At 44.6% G+C, this 18,578-nt stretch overlaps 2 protein-coding genes across 9 annotated transcripts; one reads left to right on the plus strand and one right to left on the minus strand.

Moving 5' to 3' along the window:
* Nucleotides 1-17: 17 nt before the first annotated feature.
* On the minus strand, nucleotides 18-18,047 carry LOC118288809 (glycine-rich cell wall structural protein). Of its 7 annotated transcripts, XM_035615308.2 has the most exons (30): nucleotides 17,694-18,047; nucleotides 16,039-16,211; nucleotides 14,868-15,215; nucleotides 14,323-14,424; nucleotides 12,823-12,852; nucleotides 11,812-12,379; nucleotides 10,444-10,491; nucleotides 10,253-10,279; nucleotides 9,951-10,010; nucleotides 9,814-9,846; nucleotides 9,612-9,686; nucleotides 9,400-9,483; nucleotides 9,151-9,180; nucleotides 8,795-8,839; nucleotides 8,547-8,597; nucleotides 6,827-7,495; nucleotides 4,985-5,047; nucleotides 4,828-4,875; nucleotides 4,697-4,741; nucleotides 4,399-4,452; nucleotides 4,093-4,125; nucleotides 3,921-3,959; nucleotides 3,751-3,810; nucleotides 3,296-3,340; nucleotides 2,953-2,994; nucleotides 2,675-2,734; nucleotides 1,606-1,680; nucleotides 991-1,029; nucleotides 546-602; nucleotides 18-416 (listed from the first exon to the last, which is right to left on the minus strand). In XM_035615308.2, exons 6-30 carry the CDS (start codon nucleotides 12,020-12,022, stop codon nucleotides 412-414), a joined length of 1,998 nt encoding a protein of 665 aa, XP_035471201.2. In that variant the 5' UTR covers nucleotides 12,023-12,379; nucleotides 12,823-12,852; nucleotides 14,323-14,424; nucleotides 14,868-15,215; nucleotides 16,039-16,211; nucleotides 17,694-18,047; the 3' UTR covers nucleotides 18-411. The 7 variants fall into 7 exon arrangements, with proteins under 7 accessions (XP_035471201.2, XP_035471200.2, XP_047184024.1 ...); XM_035615307.2 differs by having other exon boundaries at nucleotides 11,812-12,852; XM_047328068.1 differs by having other exon boundaries at nucleotides 3,921-3,956; nucleotides 11,812-14,424.
* LOC118288819 (cytochrome c oxidase subunit 6A, mitochondrial) lies at nucleotides 17,264-18,527 on the plus strand. 2 transcript variants are annotated; one of them, XM_047328072.1, is made up of 4 exons: nucleotides 17,264-17,428; nucleotides 17,745-17,811; nucleotides 18,068-18,210; nucleotides 18,305-18,527. In XM_047328072.1, the coding sequence occupies exons 2-4, from the start codon at nucleotides 17,745-17,747 to the stop codon at nucleotides 18,392-18,394; spliced, it is 300 nt and encodes a 99-aa protein (XP_047184028.1). In that variant the 5' UTR covers nucleotides 17,264-17,428; the 3' UTR covers nucleotides 18,395-18,527. The 2 variants fall into 2 exon arrangements, with proteins under 2 accessions (XP_047184028.1, XP_035471219.2); XM_035615326.2 differs by having other exon boundaries at nucleotides 17,270-17,419.
* The last annotated feature ends 51 nt before the right edge of the window (nucleotides 18,528-18,578 follow it).

Genomic DNA, 18,578 nt, shown 5'->3' on the forward strand with positions numbered 1-18,578 from the left:
ATGTTTTGACTCTTCAATTCAGCACCGCTGGACGTATAATTTATTGGATTAAAACAGTAAATACCCATATTAACAGGAATTTCAAAACATAGGCACAATGTTTCTTGCACTTATCATCTGTTTATGTTCATCATCGATTTTTTCCCCCCCCCCAGCATTGACATTATAAGACAGGTGGGGCACTGCAGGTTCCGGACCAGAGAGACACACAGACATGGGTAACAAATGTCCCCTTACAGAGAAAAGACAAAGAGGGAGGTTTGAGAAAGAACAAGACAAAACCAACAACACAATGGGACAAAATGGACGGAAACACACATTCAAATAAAAAAAAAAGAGAAGTTTTCAAAACACATTACAGTGAACACATAATGGCAACGATCCACTTTGCAGACGTTCAGCTCGTCGGACTTAGCCTGGTTGGAGAGGGGAGACAGAGAGGGACGGGGGGGGGGACACAAAGACACACAGTCAAGAAAAGACGAGTAAAAAAGTGAGAATCTCATAAGAGTTTTATGATGTTTGAACTGGACCTTCATGCTCACCTTTGTATCCATTTCCATGGGCACCGTTCACTCCGCCGTATTTGCCCGGCTGCTCTCCTGTGAAAGGATCGACACAAGTCTATGTGAGAAATGTGCGTAACAAGAGGAAAGGTCTTGCTCTCCCCCTTTCATTAGAGGACTCAGCCTCTCCCTCCGCCGGCTCCACACCCTTAAGTGGAAAATAATCCATAATGCATGCAGCTGTAGGTTGTTTTTTTTTTTTATGTGCAAGCAATTTATACTTACAGCACATGTAGTAACAAGGACAATCGTGCGCACACGAGTTCATTCTTTCCAAAAATAGCTTTGCTTCACTTGTAATACTCAGACACATGCAACAATAATCTGATGTGAAAGCTGTTTGTGCGGGCACGGCCAAATGTGTGCAGCCACCGATATGATGACGGGTTACCAAAGAGCGTCAGGGGTTTTTTTTCTTGCTTACCCAAGGCCTCTTGAGCCGCTCCCAGCTGTGCGCCGTAACCTTATCAAACACATGCAAAAGATACCGCACTGTTACAGCCCCGGACAGAAGATTAATACGCACAATATGTTCACGTCGTGACTCGTGTACCGACTTCAGGAGGGGCTGGAGAAACAGCTGAAGGAGTGTGTGCGCGCGTGTGTGTGTGTGTGTGTGTGTGTGTGGGGACTGACTCATCACATGTCAAGGTTAAGACGTTATAAGATTAGGAACGACACAGAAAACATGTAGATACTTTGACTCGAGTAGGAGCAACAATGAAGATACGGCACACTGAGCGACACACAAACACACACACACACACACACACACACACACACACACACACACACACAGCACGGCCTCTTTTCAGATCAAAAGACAGAGATTTCTCACGTAGAATCTGATTTCTCTGCCTGAATTCATGACAATTGTGAAAAATCGGTGCTAAATTATTCATTTGCCTTTTATCTTTTTCATCTGTTTTCACTGTTGCCTGTGGGTTTTCAAGACAACTAAAGGCAACACCCCTGCACTTCTTTTTCTTTTTTTTTCCATCGCACCGTTTCTCACACTCACACAGTGACTCTTTCTCACCATATTTGTTGGCGGTTTTGGCACCTTCAGCGCTCAGGCTGAGCGACTGAGCAGAGTACGGATACCCACCATCACCTAAGGGGGGGGGGGGAGGAAAAAAAGGGGGTCTGTTTAATCTGCGAGGTTGTGTGGTCAACTGACAGGACGAGCGAGTGTGGCACGAAAAAACGTACGAGAACGTTGTGAGGTTTTTATAACTCGCAGTTGTTGTTTGCTCCATTAATCCACCGGGGGGGGGGGGGGGGGGGGGATTTTTATGACCACTGCCAAGGAAGTTATAAGGTTGTTTTTCATGTCGGTCGGTTTGTTTTTATTGTCAGCAGTATTACTCAAAAACTATCGAACCGATTTTAAAAAATTCAGTTGAGCTTGATTGGATTTTAATGGGACCGTCGGGCCTTGGCGGAGGTACTGCCCTCTCCTGAGTGCCATTCTAGTTGTGATATCGGTATCGTGCAGCATTGTGACCGACCACGCCACTTAAATGACTTGACTTCCTTTCACCAGATCAAATCACCATGTACACCAAAGCTTCCTGTCGTGGGGGCCGAAGAGGGGAATCCGTTATTGTCGGGCGTCGGGAGAAGTATCATTGTGGGTTGTGGTCTTTGTTGCAGAGGTCAGATGAGCAGGTCGACGTCATTCTCACATTTTTTGAGGTACTTATATACTGTATGCCGCCGGAGCTAGTGGCATGTCAGCTTAGCGGAGCAAAAACACTAGAAACAGTTGGAGAAAGCTAGATCCGTCTATCAGCTTTATCACTTTACAAAAGCCCAAGAGCAAACTTTACATTACATTAAAGTTATAACATGTGCTGCTACATTTTAACTGTAGAAGGGCGACAGCGATATTGATCTTCTCAGCCAACATTTGGCGAGAACAAGAAGTTATGCCAAACACAAATGACGGCTGTTCTGTGATTCTAACGGACACCTGCCAGCCAATCAGAAAGCACCATTCTCAGTGGCCATTGGTAGAACTTTTTATTATGTACCTACGGTTGATTTTGACTCACTATGTGATGTAGTGGTGATGTACTCTATTTGCAAACACAAGCAGCTCCTACCTTCCAGTCCGGTAGGAATCACCGGAGCATTGCCATAAGGAACCTGAGCAGCTCCTCCCCCTGTAAGGGAAAAAAAAAGAAGAAATCTGTCAGAATTGGCCAAACTGACTCATATCGTTTCTCTCTTTTCACCCTTTCATCTGCAGAGGGGGCGTCAGCCCGGCCTCTGTCGTCGTCCACCAGTTCGAGTCTGACTCACGCGTGGCTGGAAAGCCACTTCGACTGAAGCCTGACTAATAGTGTGACAGAAGGGATGAGGTCATGTCAGCGCTGCTCACCGTATTTGCCACCAGTTGATTCCAGTCCCGCCCCGAGTGCTCCTGAGGAGACAAGAGGGGCTTCAGTGATGGGCTTTTTGGAAAGAAACACGTTCGTGCAGAGTGTTTGTTGTAAACTTATTTTCCCCTTTGTCTTTTCTTATCTTATCAGTTGTTTGTTCATATTATCTGTATCCACTCGTTCAATATGAATGAACCGTGCGGCCTTGGTGGAGGAGATCACTCTCTCTGGGCTTCTGAGTGTTTCCAAGTGTTGGTTTATCTTCAACAGTCTGTGTGGCAGCCAGAGGAAACGCACAGCGTTTTGCGTGATGCTGCCTAATCCAATCCTTAAATCTCTTACCATATGCCCCCTGGACCTGGCCGGCGTAGCCTCCTGTGCTGAGGGCTGGACATAAAAAAAGAAAAGAAGGTGTGAACATGGAGGTCACACAACTGCTGCTTCATTAACCGACTCACGGGAAGAAGAAAAACTGTGCGGGAAATAAAAGCATCTACACGAGGCAGGAAGTCAGAAGCGACCAGGTTAAAGTGGTCAGCCTTCACAAATAAGAGACAGCAGCTACACCCAGTGGATAAAAGACCAAACTGGACATGTCCCGCATAGGAGGTGTTGATCCTCTCATGGCCTCTTATTTTTTTTTCATTTGTCAGCTGTAGCAGGTAAAGCGTCTACGGGTTAATGCCGTCAGCTGTTATGGGTTTCAGCTGGTTAAAACTTGGTTATAACCGGTTATGGCTGGTTATAACCGGTTATGACTGGTTAAAAACTGGTTATGACTGGGTATAACTGGTTACCTTTACGCTTTCCAGCTTTGCTCTCAGCCCCGTCAGCTAACTCTGCAGGGTAACCGAGGCCTGAAACATAGTTCTAATCAGCACTATAATTACGTCCGTGAGCCTTTGACTCTCTAAGTACTCTCACAGTGCTGCACATTTCCTCCATATTTTAATTCGACGGCACTCACCCGCTCCGTAGCCGTCGCTGTAGCCGTTCCCGTAGCCTGCTGGGAGGAAGGGCTGTTTGTTAGGAAAAAACTGTAAAACAGAATTTCTAAGCCGACCCTTTGGATTGACTTTTATACTTGACTTTTTCTAGTGAGAACACCCAAAACAGCCTTATGCAGGCACGGCCTGTACCTGCAGCCAAAGCTTTTGCACCAGCGTCTCCACCTGCAGTGGGGAACAGAACAAAGAAAGCCACTGAACACAGTGGGATCGTCCCGTCTCGACTGAATATCTTCGCTCCCGTCAGTCACGGCTCGGATGCAGATTCCGCCCTCTGACACCGAAGAGCTTTGAGAACGATTCTCGGTCATTCGTGAAAGTTTTGGTTCTCTGGTTTTAAATTGCGTTCTGGGTTTCCTTTCTGTAACTCGAACAGTCTGACTGGCAGGATTTTTATTTTTCTCGGCGCATGAGTTGCCCTAATGAGTTGACACTTACCGTAGCCGTTGCCTGCTCCAGCACCCAGGTATCCTGTTACTCCGTCCCCATAGCCTGTGATGACACACACATGCAAAGCATACCAGGATTTGTTTAACAGAGGATATCAGTGTTGATATATATGACAGCAGAAGCATATTTCCTCGTACTGATTTCCATGCAAAAGTCCTGCTCGTCTAACTTCTTGGCACAGAAGCGAATACGCATTGTTCAGTAAAGACTGAAGGGCTGACGAAAGGAAAGGATGCAAGTTGCGTCAGATGACAGAAAATATCCGAAACTTGGCCAGTTGACTCACCTGCACCACCTTGAGGATACGCACCCTGTCCAAGTGCAGCAGCAGCTGAAAAAATGTATTTTACAGACAGTGGGGAGTTAGGGCACAGTGCATGTGTAAATAGTGAAACATTGAAAATGTTTTGTGCTTACCTGCAAGTTTGCCAGCAGCACCGCCCAGGTAGGCTCCCTGTCCCAGACCTGCGGGCAGGGGGCATTGGAAATCTTAACTACAGGGTAGCGTAAATATACATCAACATCTCCAGCCGCTAAATGTGACTGGTGGCTTTTCTTGTGTGAAGAGTGTCACCTGCTCCGTAGCCCCCGTTGCCCTGGCCTGCTCCCAGATAGTTTCCTGCTCCACCAGTATACCCTGTGGAGAAAGTCAGCACAAGCTCAGCATAAATAATTCAGTGTGACCTTCAATAGTTTTTATAAAACACTAGTACCAACATTTGTGGCAAGTCACCCAATATCTAAGGCCTCAAACGGCCTTGCACCTTTCGGATTTATGGACCTGATATTTTCTCTCTCGACCACTGGGATCTGCAGATTTGAGCTCTACTGGTCAGTTTATTATCATAATTATTATATCATTTGGTTGAAAGTCCTTGTGCAGTAGTTTCCAGACACACGATTTGCCGTCAACGAGTGTTTGACGTGTGCTGCAGACAGCGGAACAAGGAGTCAAACTCCAAATGTCAACATCTCTCCTCGAGTGACTTTCCTGGACTGAAATCCTAACATCGCCAGATGTTGTGGACCTTCAAAATAAGAGAATGTGACCAACCTGAAACACAGTCCATGAGACACAGGCAAACCAGACAGACACACAATGAGACGCGGAGATATTGTTGGATGCACAAGGTCTTACCAATTTGCTCACAGCAGAGCAATTTCTACAATACGGGGACCAATCTCAGAAACACAAACTTGTTATTACGTCGAATAAAACCCCAACAAATTGTAGATAAAGGCTCAAGGTTCACAGTGTGCTTGATGTGTACCAACCATAGTAAAATAAATTATATATATATGAAGATTAACCAGCACAGATTAGTAGAAGGCAAGATTTCATTTTTAGAACTTTGACAACTGAGACAATCGTAGTGTCAAGCTACTGAGAGTCTCAGACTGCCGACATGAACACGCACATTACTTCTGACTTGACGGCAAACAGTGTCAAATACAAACCAGTGCAGACATGCAGGGGCATGCAGATGACACTTTCAAAGCCTAGAAACCAGGAAAGTGATCCTTGCTCTTTTTAAGGATCTGTCAGACGATTTAACCTCTCAATAATTAATACTTGACGATTGCTCCGATTCTCCAGCCATGCAAACGTGGGACAGAGACGCCATTAGTACCACTGGTCACTCCAGCCGCCGGGCCCACTAATCAAAGAGAGACACGTGCACAAACCTAAAGGTACCAATCGGAAACGCTCTAAAGCTTCTTGATTGCATTTTGTTTTTCCAGTATCCGGTAGCCATCCAATCTGCCCAAGATACACAAAGTGCCAAAGAGTATTTACTTGTTACAAGCAATATAAAAACAAGGCCAAACATTTTCAGCAGGGTCATCTGAAAATAGATTTGTCTAGACGCCTGAACAAAATGAAAGGCCAATAACCATGTCTGTAGTTACCCAAGTGGATTACTTGTACGATTGGGGAATTTAAGAGACACATTTAATATAGACTTGAAGAGAGCACCATGAAAAAAAAAGGGAGGAAGAGACTGAGATGGTGAAAAAAAAGAGACAAGATTTTTGCTCTTACGTGTTGCATGGTAATTCATGTCAGTCTGCCTAGGGATACTGAGAAATTTGGGCTCTTTGACTTTGAGTTCAGCGTGATAAAGGTGCTCTGCTTCCTGACCACCTGCGGCAAAACCATTAGCTCCCTGCCCTTCCACCGAGACAATGCCTACACTTAGGGTTTCACTTGCAAATGGGACTACCGGTCCATAGCTTCCCCTTCCTTGGAGATTTAGAGAACCGTGACTAGGGTATACTACAGCAACAGTGCCGCGAATTCTAAGCCCATTTGGGTCTTTAGTCACAAGCCCGAGGTCTCTGACACCCTGTCTGTCTGCTGCAGCAGATAAATAGCCTCCAGTTCTTTGACCTTTTGGAAGAGAGAGTATATTACCTCTGGCATCTGGAGTTTGAGAAAGAGGCAGTGGGTAGGTTTTCTCGCTTTGTGCTCGCGCGGCTGCGTGTCCGAGATGTTTGCCGTCTTTACCGAGGTGAGACTTAGGCATTAAACCTTGAGTCCTTTCTGATCCCAAAAGCTCGTGGCGATTGATTTCCGCTAGGTGCGAAAAATCACCAGTGGATCTGCAGTTTTTGTCTCTGTGATGTTGTTGAAAAGACAAACCATAGTCTCTGGCACTCTGCACCTGAGAGGAAGCAGAGTCTGGGATTCCGATGTTGTCTATTCTAAAAGGAAGCTGATGTCTTACTCCTCCTCCAGCGGCCAGTGCCGCTCCGTGGCTTGTGGTGCTCTGTCTTTCCAAACCTGTAGGGTCATAACTTTCTCCAAGACCATGATTTTTGCTCGGTTTATCAAGAGGTATTGCAGATCCGAGACTTGATGACTTGATTACTGCATGGAGGCTTTTGACATCTCCTCCCGCCTGCAATTCCGGTGCAGTGGGACCAAGAATGCTGTCTCTTACGATTGGCAATTCAGGTCCAAGAGTTCTGTCCCGTCTTCCGTGTAAGGGATTAATTGCTCTGCTCTTTTGACTCTTCAGATCTTGTGCAGCTTGGCCCAGACTGGCCAGCTCTGGTCCACCCAGATCTGCTGCAGACACACCTGGCAGAGAAATATCATGCATTCATGACTTCTTTTTGACTGAGAGACAACAGTGTTTCTTTTGAAGGGTCGACAGCACACTGTGGTGACCAGTTGCAAAATGTTACTGCAATTCAAAAGGACTACTTTGAATTTACTGATGTGTGTATCAGAGCATTGCTTGCAATATAACACATCATCCCTAGAGTAATCAGCACGCAAATGGAGGTAATTCAAGACCAAATGAATCCATTATGGCCTGAAATTAGCCCAGTTTAAAAAAAAAGAAAAGTCGCTCTAATGAGGAACTGAAACGGCAAGAGGGACAACACACAACTGAAGCTTTGGGACCCCCCGGACGGACACATACGTCTCATTGCAACAGTGCAATGACATCGACACATGAAACATGACATGACAACAACGCGTTGCCGTCACAAACAGTTAATGAAATGCTGTAAAACACACCACACAAGTGTCACAGCACAAGACAAAGACACGGACTGACTCAGACGGCATCAGTGTGCGACAAAGACAAAGCCTCGTGAGACACAGATGAGGTATGGAAGCAGAAACCTACACGACAAATGAACATTTGCCAACAGTTTGAGACAATTACACTTTCGCAGCACAGAGAAACTATGGACATTCGCATTCAACCTATAACCACTTACTGTGAACCAGAGCAATAATTTCATGGCGCACAGGTCCCACGGGTGTTTGAACGATTTCTTTTTGTGGCCAAATAAATGAGCAGAAATCTTGGTGCTACAAAAATGTATTTCTCACCTAATGGCGCAAAACACACCTTTCAATAGTTTCGTCGCAATCTGACCATCATCAAGTTGTTAGTGTGCATTCAGTTCAAAGTTGTCGTAGTTTGAACTAGGTGCTCCACACAGATAGAACTCACAGACAGGTCCTGTGGCAGCAAGAGCTGCAGAACTCATGCAACATGCAACACACACAGTATGAAACAACTCATTTCACAGACAACGAACACACGGAGAACAAAGGACAGACAGGGACAGACAAACACAAACACCACCGGTGGCTGCGGTGGAGGCTTTACCGGGTATTTGTTCCGCAGTCCTCTGTCCATTGGGATAGCCAAGTCCAATTCCTAACGACAGCAGATAAGAGAGGACTGTCATTGACTTTACTCAGCATGCAAACTGACACAGACGCAGCCCAACACCCCCAACTCTGACTGACTTCCATTGTCCCTGTACAAAACTGTTGTACAAGGACATTCACAGAAACTGAATGGAAGAAGTAATGTGTGGCCTGACAGAAGTCATGATTCACCACCTACTGTACCTGGTCGGGCTCTGGGATAACCCATGGCACCCAAGGCTCCGTACCCTGGCCGGGAAACAAAGAGCGGAGTTCAGAGGACAGCGAGCAGATCTTTAAATCAGACAAACACACACTTCATCACAAGTGCCCCGGATTTTGTTCTCCGTTTTACAAGGACACATCTATTTATTTGCAGAGATGCGACCTGCGCCATACACCCAAGTTCACGGACAATGACAAAGTGCCACCTAGCTGAGATTCATCAAACAAACAAGCAGGGGCGATTGCAGAGAGTGTAATTTGTAATTTGCTGTGTAAGCTCTCATCTGGGAAAACACTGCTCAGAAGACGTGGGAAAAAACAGAATGATGACTTACCTGGCACAGTGTCGAGGCCAGCACCGTAAGCTGTCAAGACATAAAAACACAGAGGTCAAGATTTCCCCACTGTTTATTGAAGATTTGTCTTCACCCTTGTCTTGAACATTAGTCAGATCATCCAGATAGCAACACAACTCCAAGTAACTTTACTGTTCCACAATGTAGTGCCTCGGGGTGTCCTCCCAGTTGGGTGTGCCCGCAAATCGTCCAATGCGTAGGCGCCCATGGAGGAGGCATCTGTCTTACCTCGTCTCCCTCCCTGGCCCAAGCCCAGTCCCAGTCCATTAGTAAGTCCAGTCCCCAGTGGCATTCCTGCGCCAAGGCCGGCACCTACAATCACAAGAAACACGCATCATTTACCACATGGAACACATAGGTCATGCACAACAGAAGTCAAAAGAATGTAAGAAAAAGAAAAAGACAAGTAGGGTGTGAGGGTTTTATAAGAGCTGAAATACCATATCCTCCCTGGGCTCCATATCCTCCTTGCTTGAGACCTGTTCTACCTCCGAGTCCAAGAGATCTGTAACCTCCTGTAAAAATAATAATGCCAAAACATCACTGTTGTTGAACAGCAGAATCTGCATCATCAATGAGAATTTAGACATTCTAGAAGAATTAGCTGTTAGTCAGTCATACAGGTTAACGAATGCTACTTACCAGTGCCAAGATGAGCCCCAGTAAAACGTCCAACTGATGTTTAAAGAGAAGCAAAAAATAAAAATACAGACATGACTTATCTGACGTAAAAGCAATATGGAAGAACGTGCAGTGTGCAGAAGGAAAGTTGAACGTACGTCCAGTCTTCATTGCTTTGCTGCCATATCGGTTCCCCAGAGCTCCAAGTGCACCTGCAACTAAAGTTCAAAAATGTAATATTTAAAACCATGGAATTCTTTAAATGGTCAATATTTAATAGTTCAGTTATTGTTAAATTCCATAACCATATGATGAATTTTCTGATATTTTTGTGTCATTATAGACCTTTTATTTCAAAATGCCTCTTTTCCAAAAACTGTTTATTTATTTCATAATTGTGTGTCATTATGAAAGGTGATTAAAAAAAGAGTTTTAATGAATGCTGAGAAAAACAACTGACCTCCAGGTTTTACTCCAACGCCAACACCTGAAGAATAAACAAAACACATTAAAATTAAATACATACAAATAAATACATTTCAAGTTAATACAAAAAAGTCATTTGACTTGAGTTTGTTGTCAGCAAAAGTCCTGAAGTACATATTGGGTAAAACATGAAATGGCATTTAATTCACATGTGACATACTGTACCTCTGGCTGGCAGCACTCTCCCCCAGGATACACTCTGAGGTTTAACCCCTGAAAAACAAAATCAAGTCTGTGACAATTTGTTCTGTAAATTGAATTTATAAATTCAAATGAATATTTATTGTAAGTTGCTTTGGACAAAAGCGTCTGCTTAAAGGAATATAATGAAATGTATGTAATGTAAAATACTGGTGTAAAATGGTCCTTAATATTCACAGAAATGTTATTTCAAAAATCATATTATTGAAGTCACATGATATTTGTGATTTTTATTAAACAAAATATATAATTAACCTTACAATCATAATTTTTTATCATATATTTTATATGTCATCCATGATTTAACTGTCCATATATATACTAATGTCTTACATTTAATTAGAAGCATGACAACATATTTTGACGTCTTATAACAAATACCATTTTTTCTGTATAGTTTTTCTATTTAAGTGACATTAATATTAGATCAACTTTAGCATTAGCGTTTAGCTCTATCCACAATAAGGTGTCACCCAGATGACAATTGCAAAAGTCGCCATAGTGTCTCATGAGAAAGAGGATCCTTTGATGGAAACCGAGGATGAAAAAAAAAAATCAGAGCGACTGTGTGGAGAGTGTTAGTTCTTCTCACGATTGGTCGTCACATTTTTGTGATTCAAAGACATTAGAGCTGCGGTGACTTGGCGGCGTCACTGATGTCGGAGCCCACAGAGTCCAGAGCTTCTCTCTTCCTCAATCTCACTGACACGATATTTAACAAGTAGGTGAGAGTGAGTCACTGATGACACTGACTGTATGAAATCATATTACTACTACATGTCACAATCAACGTATTATGACAAATACAGCCATGACTTGAAGTTGATATATACAATTATGGCAACATTTAAATGGGAAAATGTGCACAGTAAATTTAGGTTTGTGCAGCCAGTTAATAATGTATGTATTTATTAAGGTCAAAACTAAAAACTTTCAAGAAGAGATGACAAAACTTATGTTAACGACTATTCCATATTTGCAGCAATATTCTCCTTTTCAACCAAATGGTTTCAGTATTTATATTTTTGATCAAATATCTAAATATATTATGTCTGTAAAAAAAATCCGTCAATCAAATGATGATTTTTAAGTGATTATACTTGGCATTCATTTGTGTTAGATGCCAGCAGAAGCATTAATCAGATGTTTTTCAACCGCAGCACAGTGAAACATATATTTTGACAAACTCAAATCTGTTAAAGGTTCAACTTTTAGGAGACTATTATCTCAAATTTGACAAAAACTGAAGACAATACTTCATTAAAAATGTGATTATCTTCAGTTAACAACCAGATTTCTCTCTTCACTTGAGTGTTCCCGTGTTTCCCTTACCGCCTTGCAGAGTTTGCTGAGCCAACCAGAGGACCAGCGAGGTCTGGAGCAGAGCTGGGACCAGCATGATGGAGGAGAGAGAGAGAGAGAGAGAGAGAGAGAGAGAGAGAGAGAGAACAGGTACCAAGAAAACAAACTGAGCAGCACAGAGAGCGGAGGGACCAGAGGACGGACTGAGAGACAAACAGAAGGACGGGTTTTTATAATACATGACAGCCCCCCGATGTCTTTTATATGATTTTCACCCTGATACACTCCCACTGACCTGCCCTGCCCTCTGAACACACACACACACACACACACACACACACACACACACACTGTTCTGATTGGGCAAGGATAAATGCCCATTCAGGCCCATTTCCATCAGCCGAAAATGTACACACACACATTTAATATTTCCTAGACGTGAGGTTTTACACCCTCTCTTAACCATCCTTGTGTTTGGCGTGAGCTCTCAGAAAAATTGGAGTTATTAGATGCATCTCATAGTTACTCATTCATATTTTTAGGATTAGTCAGAAATGTCTCTCCCTTTGATGATCTCTCTTTTCTGCCACTTGTTGCCCTGTTAACACAAAAGACACACAGTGACTCGAGGATTAATGATTCATCAGTTCATTTCTCTGTAAGTAATATGTGTGTGGTGAAATAGCAATGTGACGTGCTCCGGGGGGGTTGATGTAAAAGATTAAAGAGAAAAATATGAACCAGAAAAAGTGAATTTGATGATTGCACCCCGTGAGGAGGCTTTCCACAGCACCTCGGGAGAGCATCTCCAAGCACACGCCGAAGTGTTTTGCTCCATAATTATACCCTCGTGGGATGGAAACCCAAAATATAGGAAACTCTTCCTCACACAAACATTTACAAACACAAAGACACACAGACATAAATGAATCACAGACATTCTCATGATTCAAACGCACTTGTCCTTGTCCAATAACAAACTTGAAAACGAGACAGAAAAAAAAAAAAGGACATTATTATATTTATACATTACAAACTCACCTGCGTCAATAACAGACGTTTTTTGTGTTGCTGTCAACGGAGAAAAAGGAGAAGTTATTATACCGGGGAAAAAAATAATGAGTGCAAACAATCAGAATCTGTTTAAGCAGCGTAAATATCCTGGAGAGAAAAAAGTACTCAGGAAATTGCAGATTAAATATGACATCATTTTTGTGCTTATGCGTCTGTCGAGGGATACCTGAGCCAGGTACTGTACAAGCACGCGCACACACACACACACACACACACACACACACACGCACACACACACACACACACACACTGTACTGCTGTAGAAATGGCCCTGACGGCCGTCACCTCAATTAAAACACAATTTGCCGTCATGCCTTTTGTACAGCAGAGCGTCCTAATCTCATTTAAAGCTCTTTGGAGTGTGTGCGTACAGTCTGCTGCCGAGCCCCTGGTGTTATCAGCGCCCGGCTCCAGCATCTTCACGCCGTCTGACGTGGGAGGTCCCGCTGCTCAACAGCCACCGCTTCGCGTAACGTTCAAGCTCAATGCAAACGTCTGACTGGAGAACCGCATATGATGGTCACGCTTTGAAGAGCGGCCCAGTTGTTTTTCAGGGCCACCTCGGGAAAACCGGGGCGGACCACCGCGTCGTTCTTCCCTGGTGGTACCGAGCGAGCACAATAACACAACCGCACGTCTGACTCACGGCTCCCTTCGCCCCGTGACTCCCCTCTAAACATTTATCCGTCTGCGCGTTGGAGAGAGAGCGAAAAACAGATCCATAAGGAGAGTGTCAATTTTTTTTTCACCAGGAGATGTCAACGCGTTGAGAAGAAGAGCCGATGGCTGTCGACGGTGCAGGCTCATTAACCAGAGGACAGTCGGAGAGCAGGTGGAGCGGCGGCGTCTGTGGAGACACATCTGGGTGGCAGTGTTCACCGCGGTCTATCGTATTAGAAACAATGTGCGTGCCAATGTATAGGAATAACAATCTGTGTGTGTGTGTGTGTGTGTGCTGTCCTTATGTGTCCTTCATGAAAAGACGAAAGGTCAGCGGTTGTCATGTCGGTCGGAGCTTCAGGATGAACCCAGGATTATGTGTAAGATCAGACTTAAAGCCACAGTGTGTAAATTTTCTTACTTTTCTGGCGCCACCTGGTGGTAAAGTTTGCAAACTGCAACCAACTGAGCGCCCGACAGGGGACACTTTATGGCGGCGCGCCACTGATTCCATTCCCGGTTTCCGGCAGCGTCCGGAAATTCAACGCGAACCCGACATATTCTGGAACCGTTCTGTGCAACGACTGTGTGCAACACGACGCAGCAAGCCTGGAGACTCACACGGAGGTCGGGTCCACCTCATGTGACTATATCGAACTCATTCAAAGTTGACAGAAAACATTGTGATTATATACATATGGACACATAGTTGTGGACAATATATATTCAATTTTCTGTGAATAACTTCTCCTAAATGTTACACAGTGTAGCTTTAACACACGTCAGGGAGTCAACAGACAGACATACCTTTACTGTCATATGGCAGATGATGACTGGATCACAATTCACTGAAGCCTGCTGCGAGCCCCTTCATCATTAGCACCATGAAGAATGGTTGCCATGACGCTTCTGCCCCCCCAAACAAAAAAACAGTATAAATTCAATAAAGCGCTCAGATGTGAGCTCCTCTGAAGTGAACGCAAGAATATGGTAAGTGCCCGGAAAAGTGCGAGGCACGCCGTTTTTTTGTTTGTTTTTTTTTACACGGGGAGAGACGGGACAGACTGTTACGACTGGCACCGGGCGGCTTGCACCCCGGTCCAACATCACACACACTTACTGCATCGCACACACAGTCCACTGTTGTCTTTCTCTTGGCGTCAGGTGCAGTATATATACAGACGGGGGGGGGGGGGGGGGGGGGGTGGTAACCCCATCTGAACTCAGTTTAATGGATTATTTAAATCCCTTCTTCTGTAAACTTCTGAGGGTGTAGAAGAAGAGCAAGTCAGGAAGAGCAAAAGAAAGAAAAAAATACATCCAAACGTGTGTTTAACCTTCTGATTACCCACCTTTTTTAATTTACACATCATCCCCGTGCGTCCGTGTCCCGTGCACTTTGCTGTGTTGAGTCTACAGCGTTTCCCCTCCAGCTGTTGCGTGTGTATAAACTAAGTCACTCGGCACCCACCGATGGAAGTGATGTTCTCCATCGGGGGCTTCGGGTGGAAAAAACCTGTTGAATCAGTTTGTTCTGCACGTGGCAACAAAAGGCCCGCTGTGTTCCGACTCTCAGGAGGAAGGTGTGGACACGAGGGTTCCTGTGTGGAGTGTGGATCTTCTTCTTCTTCTTCTTCTTCTTCATGTCCTTGTTCTTCTTTGACTGGCCCCATCCGCCATCGCTGGAGCGTGGTCCAGAGCTCGAAAAGAAGAAGACCCTAGTTTAGTTCACTTTACACTTCTCTTCTTCTACACCACACTCAGCTCTGATGGATGCTTCCCTCGAATATGCCTTGTCCCAATTAACCCTGTGTGCCCTATCCTCTCCGTCTCGAAACAAATTGCTCCTCTCCGGAATTGTAATCTTCATTCTGTACAAGTGCAGGCGTCCTTTGTCCCGATGTTTCTGCAAAGCACGAAGGCCACTCCGGTGTCTTCCACGACCCTCAAAGGATAAGCGGGAAAGATAAGGTACATGGACCTTAGTTTGTTCCCCTTTAGCTAACTTCATACTAATACTCATACCCACTATTTAAAGTGTTTGTAATTATAATCGGTAGGCTAATTAACTAGGGAGCCCTGGAAGGTTGGGGAAAAAGAGAGACGTACTTTTGCGAGATCCCGCAAAAGCTGTAACGTAACTGAAGCAGTTGGTTGCCAATGAGGAGTGTCCCCTTGAGCTGAGCGGTCTCTTCAGATGTCCCTCACTCATGTTAGAAGAGGGTCTAACGTCGATCACAGATTTCATGTCTTTATATCTCAAAATCAAACTCTATAAACCTCTCCGACAGGTGTGTGCGTGCGCTCCGTTATCGTGTCCGGTTTGTTGCTGGTTCCCGTGCCGTGCTGAACTGACCAATGAAAGTCTTGCGAGATCTCGCTTTGGTCCCTTCCAGGTTTCCGTGAATTTACAGTACTACGCATAAAGAAATAGCCCGACACATTATATCACGGTCTGAATATTGCAGCACAAACATAACCTATTGCATATGCGGAAAAATATACCCGAGATTGTGGCCTCACCAGCTCCTGCAGCAGCACACACACATTGTGCGTCTGCGCACCAGTACACATGTCGGCGCACAGAGCCCCTCAGAGTGAGATGGTGTTTCACATCTGCCCACAATAACACAAGTGCCAGACGTTGAGACCGGCTGACATCACTGCTGGCTCGGAACTCCTGTTTGCACTGCAGCCTGAATGTGCCCAGACAGACCAGAGAGAGAGAGAGAGAGACGACAGAGGCGCGACTTGTGGTGCGAAGATCAGGAAAAACACTGCAGACACCGCCTTTTATCCAGATAGTTATATGAAAGTACTTTGAAATCAAAATTAAAAATCAAAAAGGCAATTAGCCCTCGGCAGAAGTGAGCCTGTGACCCAAGTTGCCTCAGGACTTAAATCAGCATTTACTGTACAGACCGTTTACTCATAGCAACACTGCCCCAACTGGTGGATATTATGAATTACAATAAAAAAACTTGTTTATTCGTTTTAACAAATACATGTTTTTTCATAGAAATGTCCATATCATGAATGGTCATAATTCTAGGTTGTGATTACTAAACTAAATTATTTATCAAGTAACACTCTACAGCTTAGAGCAAAGAGTGTAGTTTAATAATTGATAGTTGTTGTAATTTGTAAAATGTGTTCGTGTTTTGACCTTCAGGGCCACCGTATATAAAAGTGTTACATGTGTTATCATTGTTATCAGGGTTTTGTTATGTAATGAATTAAAATGTGCACACGAAAAAAAATCAAAACCAAACCACTGCACATCTTAGTCATCCATCACAAGGGCAACACTTGCACTCTGTATAAAATGTATACATTTCTTTCATAGTCTGTTTTCTTCTATTTTTATTGTACACTTTATTATATTTTTAACAATTTTTTGCCTTGACTCTTCCTGCTGCTGTCACAAGAGAATTTCCCTGGCATGGGATTAATAAATTCTTATCTTATCTTGAAACAAAATATAATTTTGCATATGCATCCCACAGATGAGACTGCGTCGACTGTCTTGTCACTGCTGCTCTTTAACAAAAAATCACTGCAAACTCAGACTACGAGGCCCCTCTCTCCATTGACGTATTCATTCATCAGGCCCATGTCTGCTCTTTATTCTTCATAATGCAGGCCCAGCATTCCTCCACAGCGCCAACACCCCCCGTCCTCACCCCCCCTCTCCGTCACACACCAACGCGCCTTTGCACTTGACCAAATATAAACTGTTTCTTGGCGCAGGGACAGACGGACACGGGGAGGAGTTTCTAACACACCGAGTTCAGCTCAGGACAGACTGAAGGACAAACAATACTACCAGGGAGCATTTGACGAGGGGGGTATTAAAAAAAAAAAAAAAGAGAGATCAACAGAACATATTGAAATATCGCCTGCCGTGAGTACAGTAAGTTTTCACCGGACTTTCTTGTATTTCAGCTGGAGGAGTGTTACCACCACTCTTCATACACTTTTACTGTTAGGCCTCGCCTCAACCCTCGATACATAGAGCTTCTCTGTATTTGACATTATAGCATGGATTTGTTGGGTTTTTTTGGGCTTTGACCTCAAAATACACGTGTATAAAGTTGAGTTATACCTTTTTTTGTTTTTGTTCATTACATTATCGTCCACTATCGTGGCCTGATGTATATTTATAACTGTGTGTGTACCTCGAAGATGTGCAATGGTGAATCAAAGCCGCCTCCTTTCGTCCGCTGCAGATGTCTCTCGCTCCGGCCGTCGCTCGCGTGTTGGCTGCTGCGTCGCACTCGAGCCATGAGGGGAAAAGTTAGTGTGTCGTCATGACTCTCACAACACAATACAACCGACATGCATCAGAGGCTCCACAGAGTCACGTGGAAACGTATTTTGAGTCTTTTTTGTTGACAGGATTGTCCGCAGACTAGGCAGCCGGCCCGCACGTGCCTGCTCCTTTGGCATGAACTAGATGTATTACTGGTATGGGCTTTAAAAAGGAGCAGCCACTATGTTTGATACTTCAGCCTTGTTCTTTCCCTGGTTGTTGTTGGTGTTTTCCCCACAGTGAAGACCTGGAAGATACTGACCTTTGTGGTGGCCGTACCCGGCGTCGCCGTCTCCTGGCTCAACGCTCACCTGAAGGGGCAGCAGCATTCGCACGAGCAGCCGGAATTCGTGCCATATTCTCACCTGCGTGTCCGCACCAAGGTAGAGAGTCCTCGCTCACACTCTTTTACTCCCCCCCCCCAGCATGATTTACTTTAACGGAAAATAAGGTGAATGATCTCTCTCTCCTTCCCAGAAATTTCCCTGGGGCGACGGGAACCACAGTCTGTTCCACAACCCTCACACTAATCCTCTGCCCGACGGCTACGAGAAGAGCGATCACTGAGGAGCGCTCGCGTTTATCAGCCGTGTCCAGTCTGCAGTGTACCCTGGCTTGATTATTCAGACCAAATGGGCCGAGCGGTGACGCCATCAAGCAGTGCACCCAGACAGGAATAAACCTACTTTGTGCCGTGTTATAATGAGTCACGTCTCATCATTTTTGATCCAGAGTACTGCACAATGTGTGT

The sequence above is a fragment of the Scophthalmus maximus genome, chromosome 17, assembly GCF_022379125.1.
Source record: "Scophthalmus maximus strain ysfricsl-2021 chromosome 17, ASM2237912v1, whole genome shotgun sequence".
NCBI lineage: Eukaryota > Metazoa > Chordata > Actinopteri > Pleuronectiformes > Scophthalmidae > Scophthalmus > Scophthalmus maximus.